This window comes from Gouania willdenowi, chromosome 22, assembly GCF_900634775.1.
Source record: "Gouania willdenowi chromosome 22, fGouWil2.1, whole genome shotgun sequence".
NCBI lineage: Eukaryota > Metazoa > Chordata > Actinopteri > Blenniiformes > Gobiesocidae > Gouania > Gouania willdenowi.
In genome coordinates, this window is record NC_041065.1 from 27986493 (window position 1) to 28004490 (window position 17998).

Here is a 17998-nt window from a genome sequence, read left to right on the forward strand (position 1 = left end):
ACAGCGTGTGTGTGCATGTGTTAACAGTGGCAACTGTTTATATATTGTCAGTAATAATAAATAAATAATTGATGGTTAATTATAATAACACTTTAGTCAGCTGTTTTCCAAATTTTTATATTGTTCTCTACACCTCTGTTAATAAAGGTCTCTGTGTGACATTTGGCTTTAACTGACTTACCTTATTTTAAGGGTTTGCCTCTGAATAAAGAAACTAACACGTAGCTTAGGGGAAACCCCAATTACATCACAGAGAAAATATCAATATATATTGAGTATTGCCATTCTGGTTTGATTGTATGCATCAAGGCTATTGCAAAATATCGAGATATGTATTGTATGTCGTGATATAACTTGAAAATATTGAGATATTTAAATAAGGCCGTATCGCCCAGCCCTAGGACAACCCCTGTCTAAAGTTTGACGGAATGATGGGTGGGCCTTGAATGTGATATCACACTGTGTGAACAGATCTTTGCTAATACTGGCAGCCCTAGGGATTCTTTCCATTTCCAGTGTGGGAAAACCACGTACGTGTCTACAACTAGGACTCAAAGAGCTTCTTTAGTTTGACGGTCACTCTTTCCTCTGCAGCTGTTTGTGGATTCACCTTGTCTCTGCTTTTCACATTCTGCCTTTTCTTTGGCCTCGTCCACACAATTTCGCAGCTCGTCAATACTGACCCCCGTTCCCTGAGCTCATGAGAGCCATTCTCCCAGAGCTCCATACATTAGTCTGTCCATACCACACAGATGATGAGATTAACTCTTAAGAGCTTGGTTCAGTGGAAGCCAATATTTGCTCTCGCAGACAGAGTTCATCACATCAAATGGTCATTGTTTCAGCGGACCGTCCGTGGAGAGTTATTGGGTTACCGTTTTTATTACAAAGTAAGTGCTTAGAAATTTAAAGGTCATTTCCCAGATGCTTGTTGTGCCTCACTCCTACATCAAATCTGTGGAGGCTGATAAAAAAACTGCCTTAAGAAATCGTTTATTGATCACAAAGAATTGTGGTTGTTGCAAGAAATTACCATTAAGTTGCATTAACAAAGATGGAGAGAAAAAAAATGGAAATGTAAAGAGACTGATAATTTTTCAAGATATGTGAGCATTTATGTAGGAATAAGCCTTATTTTTAAAGCTGCTTATAGACTCCAAGCTTGGAAGACAAAGATGGATACAGATATTTGTCCTTTTGTGTTGGTTTAGTATGACAAAATTTATTAAAAATGTTTTGGGAAGACCAATGCATGTGTCTTTTGATACCAGTTTTTAGGAGTACAAGTCATTATAATGGGTACGTTTTGGCTTGTGATCATCTGCAGTGAAACATGTGGTTTCCGTTGGACTGGGTGGGGGTGCTGAGGAGAAGATCATCACTGTAATCAGTTCTCAGTTTCTCCATGTTGTTCAAGCTCACACCACATGAAGTGTAGTCAGAAACCACAGTTTGTGGATGCATCCTTTCTCTTAAAAATTCAGGCATCAATAACCTTGTGACGTATGAAATGAATTCTTGAACAATATGACAACAATAAAGAAAGAGCAAAGTTTAAATCTAGCAGCAGACTATTAGAATGAGATGGAGCTGTGAAGAAATGTTATATAGTTTATGTTGCCTTGAAACTAAAGTAATTTGTTCATTCTGCTTTATTGAAACCACTTTTGTAGCTTTCTCTTGGTGTGCAGCTTGGCACTACTTTTGAAGTTACTTCAAAGCTGATAATATATCAACCTTGACCTTCCCTTTCCCTCCAGGATCCAGCATGTTTCCCATGTTGTACATCACTAACAGGCTCTCAGTCCCAGAGGGACACACAAAGACGTCAGCTGACATTTCTGCTTTTAGCATTTAGCAGGACATCAACTTTGCTGCAGGGTTTTTGGATGAGCTTTTTTCAAGTAAGGTCATTGTGTCTGCACACGGAGCGAGGGAAGCTTCATCCTTTGCTGCACTGTGCCTTTGCCTGTGGGTGGTGACCACCGTGATGTGGAGATCTGTTTTTTGACTGACTGTTGACGTACCCTCTTTATTGTGTAAGTATGAGATTAAAAGCCGAGCCTCAGCAGAGTTCACACAAATGCTGGCAAGCCGGCCTCATCATACTGACAGTGCTAGCTGGACAAAATAGCTAAAGGACCTCCTTCTATGGCCACTGCTCACCACTATGCACAATAAGCATCACTTGTAATAATACCTGTTTTAAAGTTTAGTTATTGTTGACTAGCTTCAAAATCATTGTTGGTGAGTTGTCTGAAGAAATATGTGGCTACTTTACTGCGTTTACTCTCATATCCCCGGTTCTATGAGTAATATGAGTGAGATGTCTCACTATGGGATGCACACCCAATTTGCAGCCCCTCAGAAGCATTTTTCTCAATCTTCCAATCCTGAGTGGCCGGTGAAACGTGTCCGTCCACCAGGGACCCACCCACCTCCTATAAAAGGAGGAGGTGGACAGACACCTCCCATTCGAAATAAGCACCTCTTCTCTTGTTCCAGCAAGAAGGGTAGTCTGGTGAGACACATTACTCATAGAACCGGGGTTACGAGAGTAACCTAAAGTTTTATGTCATGTTTTGTGAGCTGTCTGGGATATGGTAGCTCCCTTATCGAGCGGAGATCGACCCGCAGACAAGGAGTCTGTCTACATCAGGACAGTAGGACTGCCCATTCAACGTACGGGGTGGAATTGTCCAGCATGTGAAACCAGACAAGCGTGAGGTCTAACTCGCCACCGCACAGATGTCCTGGACAGACACTCTCCTGAACAAAGCCCAGGATGTGGTGAGACCCCGAGTCTAGTGTGCGCGCAGACCCTGACTTGTATACGCCAAAGCCTCCACAACCCAGTGTGACAGGTGTTGCTTAGTAACAGGCTTCCCCTTATGGGGATGAACCCAGGAGACAAACAGTTGACCGCTCCTCCTGAGGATCCTGATCATTTCCACAAAGGCCGGGTTGGGCTTTAAAATTATCCTTACATCGCCCGGGAAGAGCTGAGTGTACGCAGGGTAGATTGAGAGGGCATGGATGTCACTGACCCGCTTAGCTGACGCCAGCAGCAATAACAAAACAGCTTTCAGAGAGGCAACCTTTAGGTTTGTTGTCTCTAGTGGTTTGAACAGATAATGGTTAAGACCCTCCAGAACCCACGGTGGCACCAGTGGTCTAGACACGAGGAGGAGCCTGCGCGCTTTCTTCATAAAATGGCAGATCAGCCTTGGCCTCCATGGCCGTGCTGACGCAGGCAGGGAGAGTAGGTGGTTAACTTTTGCTACTAGGAGTCGGCTAGCAGGGATGCAGGCCAACACGTGCTGGAAAATCCAAGACGTTGAGGACATCATTGGCACTGAAGCAGCAGCTGGCTTGCTGGCGTTTGGAGGCTCGGATATTGTGGTATAGGAGCGCTGTGCCGGGCTATTCATCGTTGTGAAAGCCCAGGATGGGGCGTTGAGGGCAGTGGGCCTGAGACTGCAGCTGGTGTGTTGCTGTCTAGGAGCTCCGGATCTTGCGGAGCATGTAGCGGGCAGTCACCGGGGTGAGAGGACCATCGTGCACCAGAGCGTTGACGCTGGACGCAGCCGGAGACGAGGCTCTGGGGTTCACTGCCTTTTGGCTGTGAACAGGACAGCACTCACCTCGCAAGGTAAGAGCTGTTTTACCTTTTTTCCTGACCTGGTGTGGTCCAGCATAAAAAGCGTCCGTCGACTGGAAGCCGAAGATCCACCTGTGGACTGTTGAGCCAACAAAACCTAAACGCGAAATAGCTGAGATGAGAAGAGGTGATTGAATGGGAGATGTGGGTAGTGTCCCTGGTGGACAGACACGTTTCACCGGCCAATCAGGATTGGCAGATGAAGAAAAATGCTTCTGAGGGGCTGCAGTAGGGTGTGCATCCCATAGTGAGACATCTCACAAAATATTATGACATCGAACTGATGTTTAGGGCTGGGCGATATAGACCAAAACTTATATCTTTATTATTTCTCAAAATAGTGATTTTTATTTCAAATAAAGTCTTACCAGAAAGACAGTCCTGGGTTAAAATTGATAATGCCACACAAGCAGATTAACTAATGAACAGCTGCACAATATGTGCCACTTTAGTTTTTTTTCTCCTCTACGGGACAGCACGTGTTAGTGAGTTCTGTCGTGTGGCTCGTTTAGGTGAAGGTCTGGGTTAGAACACACTCAGCAATTCATCAAACTGTGCTTTTGATGCTGTTCTGAGAAGTAGGGAAAGCAGTGACTCCTAAAATTAGTATTTTAAAACAAAATAAGCTATAAATTATATATATATATATATATATATATATATATATTTATATTGATATAAGCGATATTGTAATCTTATATCCCCAAAATAGAAAACTTGATACTGTATATTCTATATCTTGATTTATCGCCCAGCTCTACTGTCTCTTTTTTATACTGGTTTTAGTCTTGGAGAAGAACTACAGAGTAGAAATGCGTGCTGTGGCATGTTGGAGAGAATGTTACGGACAGATTGTTTCTGGTTTTGTATACATTTTTTTCAGCTTATGTTGGTGTGTTCATCTGGGTTGTGGGGCGTGTTCAAACAAGCAGAAGGAATGGAGTGTGTGGGCGAATCAGATCTCGCAGTGTGAAGACGGGCAGAGAGGAAGGTGCCATGTTGATGCAGTGTAATGAGCTCTTTAGGGAATACAGTGTGACACGAACACAGCAGATTGCTTGAGCGTTTCTTTGCATGCTGGCATAAGGGACGGGTGTTTGGAATTGTCACAGCTGAACAATAAAGCATATTAGTTTACATTTTCATTTTGTTGAAATTAAAATGTCATGTTGGTTTCCCTATAAAGGCACATTTAAAACAACAGCTGTCTGCCTAAGTGCTGTAAAAATACAAACTCACGGAAAAATGAAAGTACACAGAAAAAACAAGGACTTTCAAACTCGATTCAACGCCAAGGGCTAAAAATGTGTCATGAGATGTGATTTAAAAACAGGTTTATAATAACTTTAATTAGTTACACAGCTATAAAGTCGATTTTAAAGTAATTTGTCTTGTTCTTCACATTTGACAGCTTGCACTAAACTTTAATTTTAACATCATGAACAAGAAATGAGGAAGCCTGAATGACTTTGTCAGATATCGTTCCACATGTCATCATCACACTTTTAAAATCTCATGACTTTCCACATGATATACAAGCCTATTCTACATGATGAGCACACAGCACTATGCTGATTAGTACATTACGCTGTAGTACACTGGGCAATAACATCAAAGCCCAATTATGACGTCACAATATCACTCACTCACCAAAGGGACAGAGCTGCCGTGCAAAGCGCTAATCTATCATTTGGAGCCACTTTAGTGTCTGCACAAGGACGATTCCACTCATGGACAGTCTGGATAAGCTTTTGCTTCATCCTGCCCCTTCTCAAAATGAAAGATACATATGTACAATTTGTGTTAAATCTATTTCTTGTTTTTTTTTTGGCTGTAGAATGATCAGAACATTTGTATTCAATGTTTTTTTTTTTATTGTTTTGATGTCACTTCTGTTGTGACGTTTGAGACAAAGAATAAAAGGAAAAGAAAAAAGGATATACTAGTGTTGTATAACATTACCGTAGTTACTTCTATACCACGAGTAGTAGCATGGAAGTACTTTTTGTTTTATTTTCTTAAAGCACCTCTGCTCTTTCAGTTTTACTGTTAGAGTAGCGGAACGTTGGTCATATTAGATTATTTATGTATTTATCTATTTTAGCAAATGGCTGCCACCTCTGAGCCTGGTTCTGCTGGAGTTTTTTTTTTTTTTTTTTCCTTGTTAAAAGGGAGTTTTTTTTCCCCACTGTAACTGATGCATGTTTGTCGATTTTCATATTTTATAGCGCTTCAACATGACTGTTGTTGTAATTTGCACTATATAAATAAAGTTGAATTGAATGTTAAAGAATGAACCCAATTTTGAAATGGTCATTTTCATAAATGTATTTTTAATCCCTTTAAAAAAAAAAAAAAAAAAAAGTTCTCACTTTTGACTTTGCAGTTATTGTTTAACTTGAGTCAAATGTGCAGCTAATAATTTATTTCTCTGTGATGAACATGAGGGAAAATCAGCTGCTAGTTAACCAAGCACCCGCACTGTGACACCACCTTCCCAGCTCTGGACTTGAAGAACTCTGAATTGATCATCCATCTGTCACACCTTTTCTTAATCATTAACTAAAAATCGTTGGATCTGACTGTGGCTAACCTTAGCGAGACCGAAACTTGGGACCTTTTTTTTTTTTTTTTTTTCAGTTTTTTGCCATGATCCATTCCACACCTGTGTGACTAAGGTGGACCCATATTTGCGTACTGTCTCAAAGGATGATGGGATCTTGCTCATGTCAGCTTGTTTGCACAGGTGTTATCATTTGTTTGTATTGATCCGGGGATATACATTACACAGAGTCATTGTTGTAAATGCACAAATGCCACAGGGCAAACAAAACGGCTTCTGTGGCTGCACATGGTGCAATGTCTGTATATTTGTTGAAGGAATAATATGGGCTTACATTGCCTGCTTTGTCATGAGTTGCATAAAAACTTTGTGAAAATAAGAACTGAAGGCCCATCTAGAGACTTTGGTTGATGTTTCATATTCTGCAAATGTTTATCGGGAGCTTTTATTCATAAAACTTTACACTTTTTTTTTCTCTGTCTCACAACATTCAACTGTGTGGAAAAACAATTACCAACTTATCTAAATGTTAAAGTTGTGTCTCCCACATAGAACTAACACCTCTTTTTGTCACAACAATCACAAACACACACACACACACACAGAGCCCGAATGGAGGACTCTTGTGTAATAGATTTGGCACTTTTCCCAAAGCAAAGGACTCAACGCTGCTGAAAGCTAACGTCTCTTTCTCGGTTTTGTTGCAAAGTTACTTCACTTGTGTGTCCATGCTAATGCTGAAACACAAAAGTTTCATCAAACTTGAAGTTCTGGTTTGAGTATTTGCAAAGCCGGTGCAGCCAGTCTCTCAGCGCTACTAAACATCAAACAACAGCTATTTTTCTCAGAGGTTGTAAAAAAAAAAGAGAGAGAAAAAGTCCTGAACAGAACTGGAGGTTTGGCAAGTTGTGTGTAACATTTTGTATGAAACTGATCCAACTAGAGATAATCCTTACTATGCAACTGAAAAGAAGTTGGATCAGAAATCGTATAGATCTCTAATGGGAATGTTTTGGTACAGTTCAAGGAATAACCTCCATAATAGTTATATTATTATCCACCTTATTTCCTGATACGCATGAAACTATCATCAGGTTAGGTTTAGGTCATCACGCTAAATACGAATACCTAATTTTAGTGAAAAGGGTTTATTTTTCAGCTACAGCTACATTTCAGACTTCGACGTTCCTGCTCATACTAGTTTGACAAGCGTGGCCTTCTGTCCTGGCCTCCTGCTCAACAAACGGCTGCATAAATAAATAAACCAATCCATCTCTTTTTGCACTTTTCAAGGGTTTAGATACAGAGATATAACCCTCATGGTCACAAATAAAAAATAAAAAAAAATCTTCTGGAGTTATGAAGATGCTACAATAGGTTTAATAAACATTTATTCATGGTGGTTATTGTGCAGCAAAATACTTTATGTGAGATCTTCTTTTCTTCATTTCTCTCCTCAGCTGGACCTCAGCATATCTCTGGAGGACCAGGGTCCACTGGATGTTATCATCCACAAACTCACTGACCTTATCCTGGAGGCTGACCAGAACGACTCTCAGGCTGTGCTGCTGGTGCAGCGAGTACAGGTATTTGACACATTACTCTACTCACACTGATGTTCTACTGTTGGAAAAACACCAGGACAGTGTGTTTAATAAGCACAATATAATTCATGATGGTGTGAACATAATAATAATCACACCTATTCTTAGAGTCTGCAGTAATGAACCAAAAACCCAAAGGTTTGCTGTTTGATTTATTCTCCCTTCCACATTCTTCTAATAATGTACTTTCAAGTTATTCAATTACATTTCAAAATTCAAAATTAGATGTAAATATCCTCTTTTTTTGTCATCACACACAATGGATAGTCCAGTATGAATTCTCCAAACCATGTTGTTTTTATCTTTTAAATACTAATTATAAATTGGGATTGATAAAGTTGTTACTTTGTTTATTTTTTTAAGATGAACATTTTATTTCTCCTGTTATCATATTGTGTGTCTGCAAAGGATTCAATGAATCTTAGATTAACAGCCCTGTTAGTGTTAAACATTTATGGTTGCTACTAGTGGCGGTTAATCAGCCTGTTTTCAGGATTAGATTCCAATTATTGAAGTCTCTATTGATTTACAAACGGTACAAACAATTATTTGACTTCTCTGTTGAGTAAGACCTTGCAGCGCCTTCAATATTGTGCTGTGTAAGTGAAATATACAAAATAGAACTCGTTTGGTTTGTATTAGATTTTGAAATATATTCATAATAAATCTTTGGAAATTTAAGAATCCATTAAAAATGTCCAATAATAAAATTGTGATTAATCAATTATTTAACACTCCTAGTTTCTACAGATTTAGTGTTTTTACATTTACAGTTTTCCCATTTTTTTTTTTTTTTAAAAAGGTCTTTTTATTATTTTTGAATAGCACAGATGGCATCATTCAACACATACATTTTCCAACATTTTCTTTTTCCCCTCCCCATCACACCCTATAACAGAAGGCCAGATAACTCAAGAATTACAGTTCACCAGACACACACACAAAACACAGATGCATTAATTTAGACAATAACCTTTATTTTATTTTTTGCTTCTCATAAGGATTAGAAACATGTCATTAGCAGCACCTTACTGCTCTGTGAAGGTTCTTTAAACTGCAGAGCTCTCTTTTCTGTATGTTTTATTATCCTGGCAGCTCCGCAGATGGTGTAAAAACCATGATTCCCCTTTGCGTCAGAATGACTGGGAGACGTGGTAATCGTGATCATCGCTGTGCTCTGTCAACATGCTCCTGATTGCTCAGTTAGGAAGAGCAAACAGGATGTAAGAGTTAAGAAGGCATTGATGGAGGGAAACGGCGACGTTATCGTGTGACACCTTTTTTTTTTGTTTACTGTTCCACATTGAATTGTACGCTGTGCACTATTTAACTTGGAATAAATTGCTGCCCAAACAACTTTTGTAAAAGAGCTTTCTCACTTCTCGCACACTTTTTTTTAAAAGCTTTTTCCTCTAATCTTTGACAGAGTTTACACGCGTAGGTTGATTTAAATTCGAGCCAATAAATCTGCAGCTTAGTCACGGTGCTCAGCTCACTCTCTAGTGCAGTCTGTTTACCTGAACGGATCTGTCATTAGGAATTACATTTCCAATGGATGAATAAGCACGGGGTGCATTATAACAATCGCCCCGGTGTGATCATAAATCCTCTTTTGTGTAATGGTGGGAATTCAAAAATAGCTCTTTCCTTCAAACAAAGTGTGATCCTGGCATGCAATGGTGTGATTCAGTGGCCTGAGGTGGGAGTGGAGTGCACAGCAGACCTGGGATGAATAATATTTGCATGTTTAGCTTTGGAAGATGCAGTATATTTCCTTTTTTTCTATAAATGGTAATAAGTTTCAGTGTGATCGAATGTTTAAAATATACATGTATCCTATGTTTTTTTTTTTTGTTTTTTTCTTCAAAACTCCAATGACCACGGTTACGTGATGTATTTTTAATTCAGAATTAGTTATTTCGAATTAAAGTGCTCTGCTTCGTGTTTACATGCTTTAGTTAATCCCGCTATAGGTCTTGGGGTTGGGAAGGCTTTGATTGGACAGGGGGCGAACATGACGTATGACGTTGATCATGTCTATCGGGAGAAACACACAACAAACCTTTAATTGTTGACTGTAACACAGAAGACCACACATGAGAACTTTATTTTGATTGTAGTTTTGAAGCAGCAGCTCGGACTGCTCTATGCTCTTGTGAGATTAGTTTGAATTCATTCTTTTGATGGCAGCATGTGAGACTTGCATTACCGCTCAGTGGTTTTGATCAACGTTGCTGATGAGATCCCAGCGAATCCTTCAATGGGGGTCCTCCATGCTCTCGCAAAAGGAAAATCCCTTTTTCATTTCACTCATGAAGTCGTGTCACTGCCACCGCCTTAATTGGCTGTGCACGTTTGTGACGGGAAGCTCAGTCGACGCCGAGTTGTTCTAGAATGTACTTGGCAGAGAGATGATTGAACAGAGAGTGAGAGTGGAGAAGAGCTGAGAGGAGAGGAGGCAGTGCAGGAACAGTAGACGACGAGAGGAAAGAAAGCCAGTTATGTAAAGTGGCCAAGCTCACGCTGACCCAACAGCCGTCCCTGCATAGATGCAGTGATGTAACCTTACACACAAGTATTCTGCGTACTTAACAAATTGCACATTTGTTGTCTTTGTTGATGTATTTCCACTCTGACATGTAGTTTTCCTTCATCCCTCAAGCAAGTTTTCTGCAAATAAAAAGAGAAAGTTCCAATATTTCTGTCCATATATATATTAAGCTGCAGCATAAGTGTTGTCACCAATAACTTTGTTTTCCAATTCTCAAAATCAATCATTTTTCATCTGAAAAAAATAGACTTCCACACGATTCATTGAAATGTCCATTAACAGATAAAAACCAGACTAAAATAATCTTAAACACTAAATCATGTTAGAGCCATTTAAATCTTCATCTGCTTGCATTTGGCTTGAGTAACTAATTTTTCAAAAAGACAAGATGTGATTGAATTGACTAAAAAGACTCCTGATAATTAAATATGACTTAAAGTAAATCAAATAATCCCATGCTTGGTGAATTCTGCTTCATAAGGATAGAAAGAGCTGACATTAAAGAATCAATAGTGACAAACAGGGTTGGGGTCAATCACAATTACAGCTTCAATTATCCATTTTCAATTGCATCTCAGTTACGATTACGTTGACCTGCGTTTTTTCCTGAAAGTCAATTACAACTACATTCTCAATTATTAAAGTTCAATTACAATTAATCACAGTTACTGAGCCTTTAATGAATATGTCCATAAAGTGTAACCTTCCTCTTGTGTTAGCTTTATGTTAGCATTTCTCATCATAACGGGTCAGTTTTGACCCATGTCTAAAATCACCTGTAAAATGCACACAAAGAAAATATTATTTATCATCTAATTTGTTTTTCATCTCTTTGTTACCTTGTTATGCTTCCTTATCCATGAAAATATTGATGGTAATATTTTTGGTGTGCCAGTATAGCCCTTGATCATTTAGTTATTTATTTTTTTAAATAGTAAAATGATCCTCAAGAAAACTGACAGGTAAACTTGATATGAAACATATTTTAATAATTGACTACGTAGGCCTATATGTAAGCCATAGAAGTTTTACATGGTTTTGCATTTAATTACCTGAAAAATGGCAGTTTGTATAGTGTTCATGCCAAGTACAATTACGTCAATTATCTGAACTCAATTACAATTCAATTACAACAGCAACATGGCTTTTCAAATACGATAACTATTCTAATTACGTCATAATCGTAATTAAATACCAGTTACGATTATGATTGACCCCAACCCTGACACGTCACTGTATGAATGTACAGTATTTGAATTTAAATACATCCACTGAAATAAACGTGTGCTGATGACTGTTGTGTTTGTGTTTTTAAAGGACTACATTGATGCCCATCCTGAGACTATAGTTCTGGACCCACTTCCAGCCATTCGCACTTTGCTGGACCGCTGCAAGTCCTATCAGCTCATCCACAGAATAGAAAGCTGTATGCAAGGTAAGACAGGTTTCCTTTATTATGATTTATTCATCTCTTGTCAAACAAAATCACGTACATAACTGATATTTATTGGTGACCCGGAAAGAGACCCAGAGTGTCAACATATAGGAAGTTTTTGCTCTGCTTTCTATCTGTATAAATGATATCAAGTTATCTTAGGGTCACGTCGCCATCTCTGTATAATCTCCCACTCTTTTCTATAACATAAAGCAGAGATTGTCTGAAATTCTGAAGCGACTTGTCGCACATGCTGCCTAACCCAACATGTTTAACGTTATTGAGATGATGGAGTAGAGGGAACGGCAGGAACTCTGTCTTTTCTCTTCACTCCCAGTTAGGGACACTCCGCTGATATATGAAGGCGCCGTCGCTTTCGCCCCTGAATTATGTTAGCTAATGCTTCCGAGCAGATGTTTAATTCTTGCTGCTTGAGCGCTGTGATGATATCATATTTCCTCTCCGCAGTCCATTACTCCTCACCCGAGCACACACTGTAGAAAACATGGCTCGGGGTCTGGCAGCACGTTTGCCTGACATCTAACTCATAAACCAATCAGCAGGCAGGGACTTTTTGACCCCCCCCCCTTGTTTGACACACACTGCCGGCACACCTGTGACTCATCCACATTTCTCTTACCACCAAACAAGGCGGGGAATGTAAACCTTTGAATTAATGCACCACATGAAGGTGTGAGTTTGGCTTCAGCGTAGCACGTCGGAGACTTCAGCGTGACGTGTCCTAAAATAGAAATGGAGAAAGATGTATTTTTTTATCCAAACAGACATGAGGGCTGTTACATAACCTCACTATAAGCTGCATCATTCTGTCTCACTGTGTGTAATCGGTTTGAAGAGGAAGATGGCTCCCCAGCTGCATGTAGAGGAAGCGCTCTTATCCCTCCTCACCACTCTGCATCTATTAACAAAAGTAGTCTGCTCTGTTCTGCTCACAGCCTGAAGACCTCCCGGCAATAAGACTTGGTTTAACATTGACATAAAGCCATTATGATCATAAAACAACTCAAATGGACACATAAAAAACACAGCATGTGACTGAGGGTGGGTGAATTTTTGGCGTGACAGCGCACAGAATCCTCTTTGTGAGTTGGGGAAACATTAGATAACACCAGAATGGTTGAGTGTACCTCGCTTTGCACAGCGAAGCCACTTCCTCCTCTTGATGTGCATATACCACAGGGTCCTGGGGCAGCTGCCAAGGCAACAACAGTGAAGCCACAGAGAGTCTGTCATGTTTCAGTCGGCATGACTCACAGTGCCGCTCAATGGCAGGAAGCACTCGAGGTGCACTTGTGCTTTGCTTTCACTGAAAAAAAATGATGCCTATTCTATTAGCACTGGGCAATATATCAAGTTATTCTTTTTTAGCTATATAGAAAATGACTATCGCCAATATTGAAGTGTATTTTTGTATATATTTTTTATAAAGATTTTCATATAATACAAAAAGAACATTGTAGTAGTCATACATTTAGCGTAAAAAACGTCTCAATATTAGTTATGTATATGTGCATTTCTGTTATACACAATTGTTATAACTCCACCTGCTACCTAGTAGCATTATAAATACAATATGACATTACTGTGGCATACCTTATCAAATGTTTATTTCCAATTTATCTTCCGCATAACTAAGAAAAGGTTGCCAAATTTCAAAGAACCTATTAGATCTACTTTTCAAAGTCTGTCTAATCTTTTCCATTTTAATTAAATGAAGAATGTTTTTAATCCACTGAGTATGATGGGGGTAGTGCATTCTTCCAGTTCAATAAAAATGAGTCTGCGAGCGAGAATTGTACAGTAGGCCACAAAATCCTGTTGGTATTTGTCTAAGGGATGAGAGTTTGGCATGATTCCAAATAGTGCTGCTACTGGGTTTGGATCTAAAGTGATCTCTAAGGAACCCAAGAACATCTCAGACATGCGTTCAAAAGTGAACCAGTTTGGGACAGCTCCAGTGTGTGTGGAAATATCTTCCTTCTGTTGTTTTGCACCGATTATTTATACAATCACACATTACAAATAACATCATACTAAGTATTTAATATTATTCATTAGGGGTGTTGAAAAAAAATTGATTTGGCTATACATTGCGATATTACGTAGCACGATTCTCGGATCGATTCAAAATGCATCCATATCAATTTTTAAATTTTTCTTTTTTTTTTTATTTAACCAGAAAAGTCTTTTCTATTCCAGGAGACATTGTAACTGCACAAAGAAGTGCTGAAACCTGGACGTGTTGACCAGCTTGTGTTTTTTCAAAAAAATCTCAAATGACTTTCTGCATTTATTTGTTGTTCTAGGCATAAATACCTCAGTTAAGTTGCACTAAAGTCAAAGTTGGTTTAAAAGCCAGAGGCAGATTGTATGTTTTTTTTTTTTTATTTATTTGAAGTTGTTGGCACATGTCATGTTAAAGCCAATATTTTGAGTGTAAAATATGCCAAGAAAATATATTTCATACATAATGTTCTCAGGTGTACACATTTACAGATTAGTTGTTTCTCATACATGTATATATATATATCACTATGTATATATAGTACATATATATATATATATACATAAAAAAATCGCAATAATCGCCTTATACTTTAATATCTGGATATATCGTATTGTATCGTATCCTATGTATCGGGATATGAATCGTATCGCCAATTGCCAGGCAATACACACCCATATTATTCATAGAGTACAGTCAAACAGAGGTTCTTCTTTTCAATTTTTCCATATTTCTGAGATAAAGTTTTTATATCTTATTTTGTATTAAAATACTTGTTTTAGTAGTCGTTGCTTTCGTTTCTTCTCTGAACAGCATGAAAAGCACAGTTGGATGGATTTCCAAATGTGTCTTAACCCAGACCTTCCCCTAAACAAGCCACACTACAGAACTCACTCACACGTGCTGTCCCTTAGAGGAGAAAAAGCCAATGTTGTGCTTGCTGTTTGTTAATAAATGTGCCTGTGTGGCATTTTTCATCAGCAACTTTAACCCAGAATTGTCTCTCGGGTCAGACTTTGAGTTAAAAATATCGAGATTAATATCGTATATCGCCATTTTCAGAAAAAATGTCTAGATATGAGATTTGGTCCAAATCGCCCAGCACTATTTTCTGTATGTCAAATGGACTTGTGTGAGTAAACTTAGCTGCTCCGCTTCAAATTGTTTAAATTAGAATGAAAGTAAGTGCATGATTAAGGTCATCTTTTTGTTGTGTAATAATAAAGAGCCAAGAGCCATGTGAGCACTAATGGATCAGTGTGTGTGTGATTCACAGCAGTGTTTGTTGAATTTCTGGCAGCGCTCTGTTGTCTCACTGGGTTTTGTTTCCATTGTTAATGTTACCAAATCAATTCACAGGTTTCTGAGTACACACCATTCTTTGATATCTTAGCCTGTTTTCTTAGAAGGAGACTGTCGTCAAGTCAACACTCGTATAAGACACGACCCTCGCATCGTTAGGGGCTCCAGATACAGAACACGTTCCTGACTATGAGCACATTCCTCCTGAACAAAAGCACAAACCTTCCACTGGTGTGTTTTATAGATATATATATATATATATATATATATATATATATATATATTCCCCCAAATGCATTGTGGTTGCTGTGTAAGCCTTCCCTTAGCAGCAGAACAAGTGTCCCATTTATCCCAGGGATCAATATTTAATCATAGTTACAGCCACGAGAAGGACAAACACTGACAAAACGCTTCATGACTCACACATGCATCGGAGCCTAAGAAACAGATTTATCAATGCCACACACTTTGCAGTACTCGTCACTGCATGTGTAAATAAGAATAACAAGTTATAAAGCAATAAATAGTTACGGGAACTGATTGCGCATTTTACTCCCACACAGTGATTCTTGACTAAACTGGCCTTTGGACTTTTAATAACTCCTTCATAACATGGTGCAACCCAAAATAGGGAAAAAGTTTTATCGTCGACTCTAGACTTAGTACGCTAGACGGTAAATACAGTTTAGTTGTGATTGTTAAGTATGTATTAGAGCTTTGAATAAACAAATAAAAAATGGGACCAAAATGACATTTGTGAACCCACATTAATCAAGGACCAAAAATTCCTTATTCCTACAGTTAAACTTTGTAGAATTTAAAACTGCACAGATTTTATACAAAGCAAGAAATACAGTAATATTGCCAGAAAATATTCAAAACATGTTCTTCAAAAAGGTGATCTCAATAGGGCTTTACTACGGTGGCTGGGAAGTGTCACCTGAATGCATTTACAAACGAACACAAATGCAAACAGGTCACAACACGAATGCAAACCGGCCACAACGGAAGTGTTTCCGACGGACCGGTATTACAGTCGGACGGGTATTATGATATGATAGCCTGATATGAAAAATATAAGAGTATCCTAATCAACTTTCACTTACTTTCATACGCCTTTCGATGTCTTCTTATTGTTCTTAACTGTTCTGGTGGGTTAAAAACATCCGCCAGAAACGTGTCCGTCTGTATTACCGGTCCGTCGGAAACACTTCCGTTGTGGCCATTTTGCATTCGTGTTGTGACCTTTTTGCATTTGTGTTCATTTCTTTAAATGCATTCACCTGACACTTCCCAGCCGCCGGGTTTCCGCAACGGAAGTAAAAAAAATTAAAACAGTTTTACATTAATAATTACTGCCATCATGCAATATAAGCACCAAGAAAACTGTGAGCCCCAGTCATTTTTACTTTCTCTTATGGGCCCAATTGGATGCTCAAAAGAATCAGAATCAGAATTCCTTTATTAATCCCAGGGGGAAATTGCTTAGGCTTAGGAAAAGGGTGGATTTGGCTCCCGGGCCTTGAGTTTGACACATATGATTTAGACTGATTGTATATGGGTAATAAATTATATTATTGGCTGTATTTAAAAAAATGACATAATTGGTAATGAATAAAAGGGTAGGATTAAATAACTTTACACTTCATCCTACTCCTTTTTGCACATGTAAATTGAGAGGTTTAAGTGTTTGTGGATGAAATCATTGGTCTATTTCTGCTGTTTATCATTTTTAATGTTTTTGTTTTTTAAACTATTGCATTATATTAATAAAGACATCAATCCATACGCTGCTTGTCTGCCTGAGTAATCAGGGATATTCTCCATTGCCCCATAACCTAAGGCAGGAGATTTATTAGGAACATGTATCGACTTAATGCCTAAATTATGACCTTCTTTAGGTTTTTGTCATGTTGTAGATGACCTAACGGTCATTAGTTAATGAACTAGTGATGAGAAAACTAGGCAACCACATTTTTTCTTCATTAGATAAATGGTTCGTGATTACATTCGGGGCTTAAGCCCATGGTATCGCCACGTGAAGAAAGTCTCCGTGATTTGGAATGATTGAACTCCTGCAGCTTTTGTTTAAAGAGATTAATAGAAAAGACCCAGAGAGTATGCTGGAGGTTTCTAGGAAACAAGATCCAAATAGCAACATTGAAAGCTTGGGCTTCGTCCTTAACAAAGCAGTGGGTGGTTTTTTTAACTGATTTCAGCTCCTTGTACTTCTATCCAAAAAGACAAGCGGTCTGATCAGTAACATACTGGTGAGGAATGTGTCCTCTGGTCACTCTCAGTCACACACCACTAATGTTTTAGTGACATCGGTATGGTGTCGGAGAGAGGAGGAGTGAGGAAATGTGGCGGATGTACTTAAGAGATAAAACAAAAAAGAAAACTCAGAGGAAGTAAAGAAGGCATCTCTATGCCTGGTCCTTCAAAGGTAGTGCTTGGCTCCGCCGGGTCTGCCACATGCATGCAGTGTTTAGACAGTGCCAGAGATTGATCTTCTTCATCTCGTCACTCCTAAACCTAAACTTGCACACCATGTTAAAATTAGCTACTTTCTCTGAATCTCTCATCCAGAAAATGGAAAGGTTTTCCTTGAAGTCGTCTGACTTCTTGTGCTCCATCAAATGCCATCAGTCTTTGGGAACTCCTTATGCAATGGGAATGCTCTACTAATAAGACCATACTGTACTATTTTCGTCTTCGAAAGATTACTTCAGTTTAAGGAACACGGCCATTTGCAGTGTAGCGGTGACTGATGGGTCACCCCCGGGGCTTCCAGCTTCATGCCCTGCCCCATCACAGCGGTGGCTGGCACAGGCCCAGCTGCACAGAGAGGTTACA

The 17998-nt window shown here is 39.0% G+C and overlaps 1 protein-coding gene across 2 annotated transcripts in view; it reads left to right on the forward strand.

The window, feature by feature from the left end:
• itpk1b (inositol-tetrakisphosphate 1-kinase b) overlaps window positions 1–17998 on the forward strand; it is a 40684-nt gene that overhangs the window by 10972 nt on the left and 11714 nt on the right. For both annotated transcript variants that reach the window (XM_028437338.1, XM_028437339.1), the window contains exons 4-5: window positions 7685–7810; window positions 11697–11814. In XM_028437338.1, the coding sequence (XP_028293139.1) occupies window positions 7685–7810; window positions 11697–11814 (244 nt within the window). The remainder of the gene's footprint in view (window positions 1–7684; window positions 7811–11696; window positions 11815–17998) is intronic.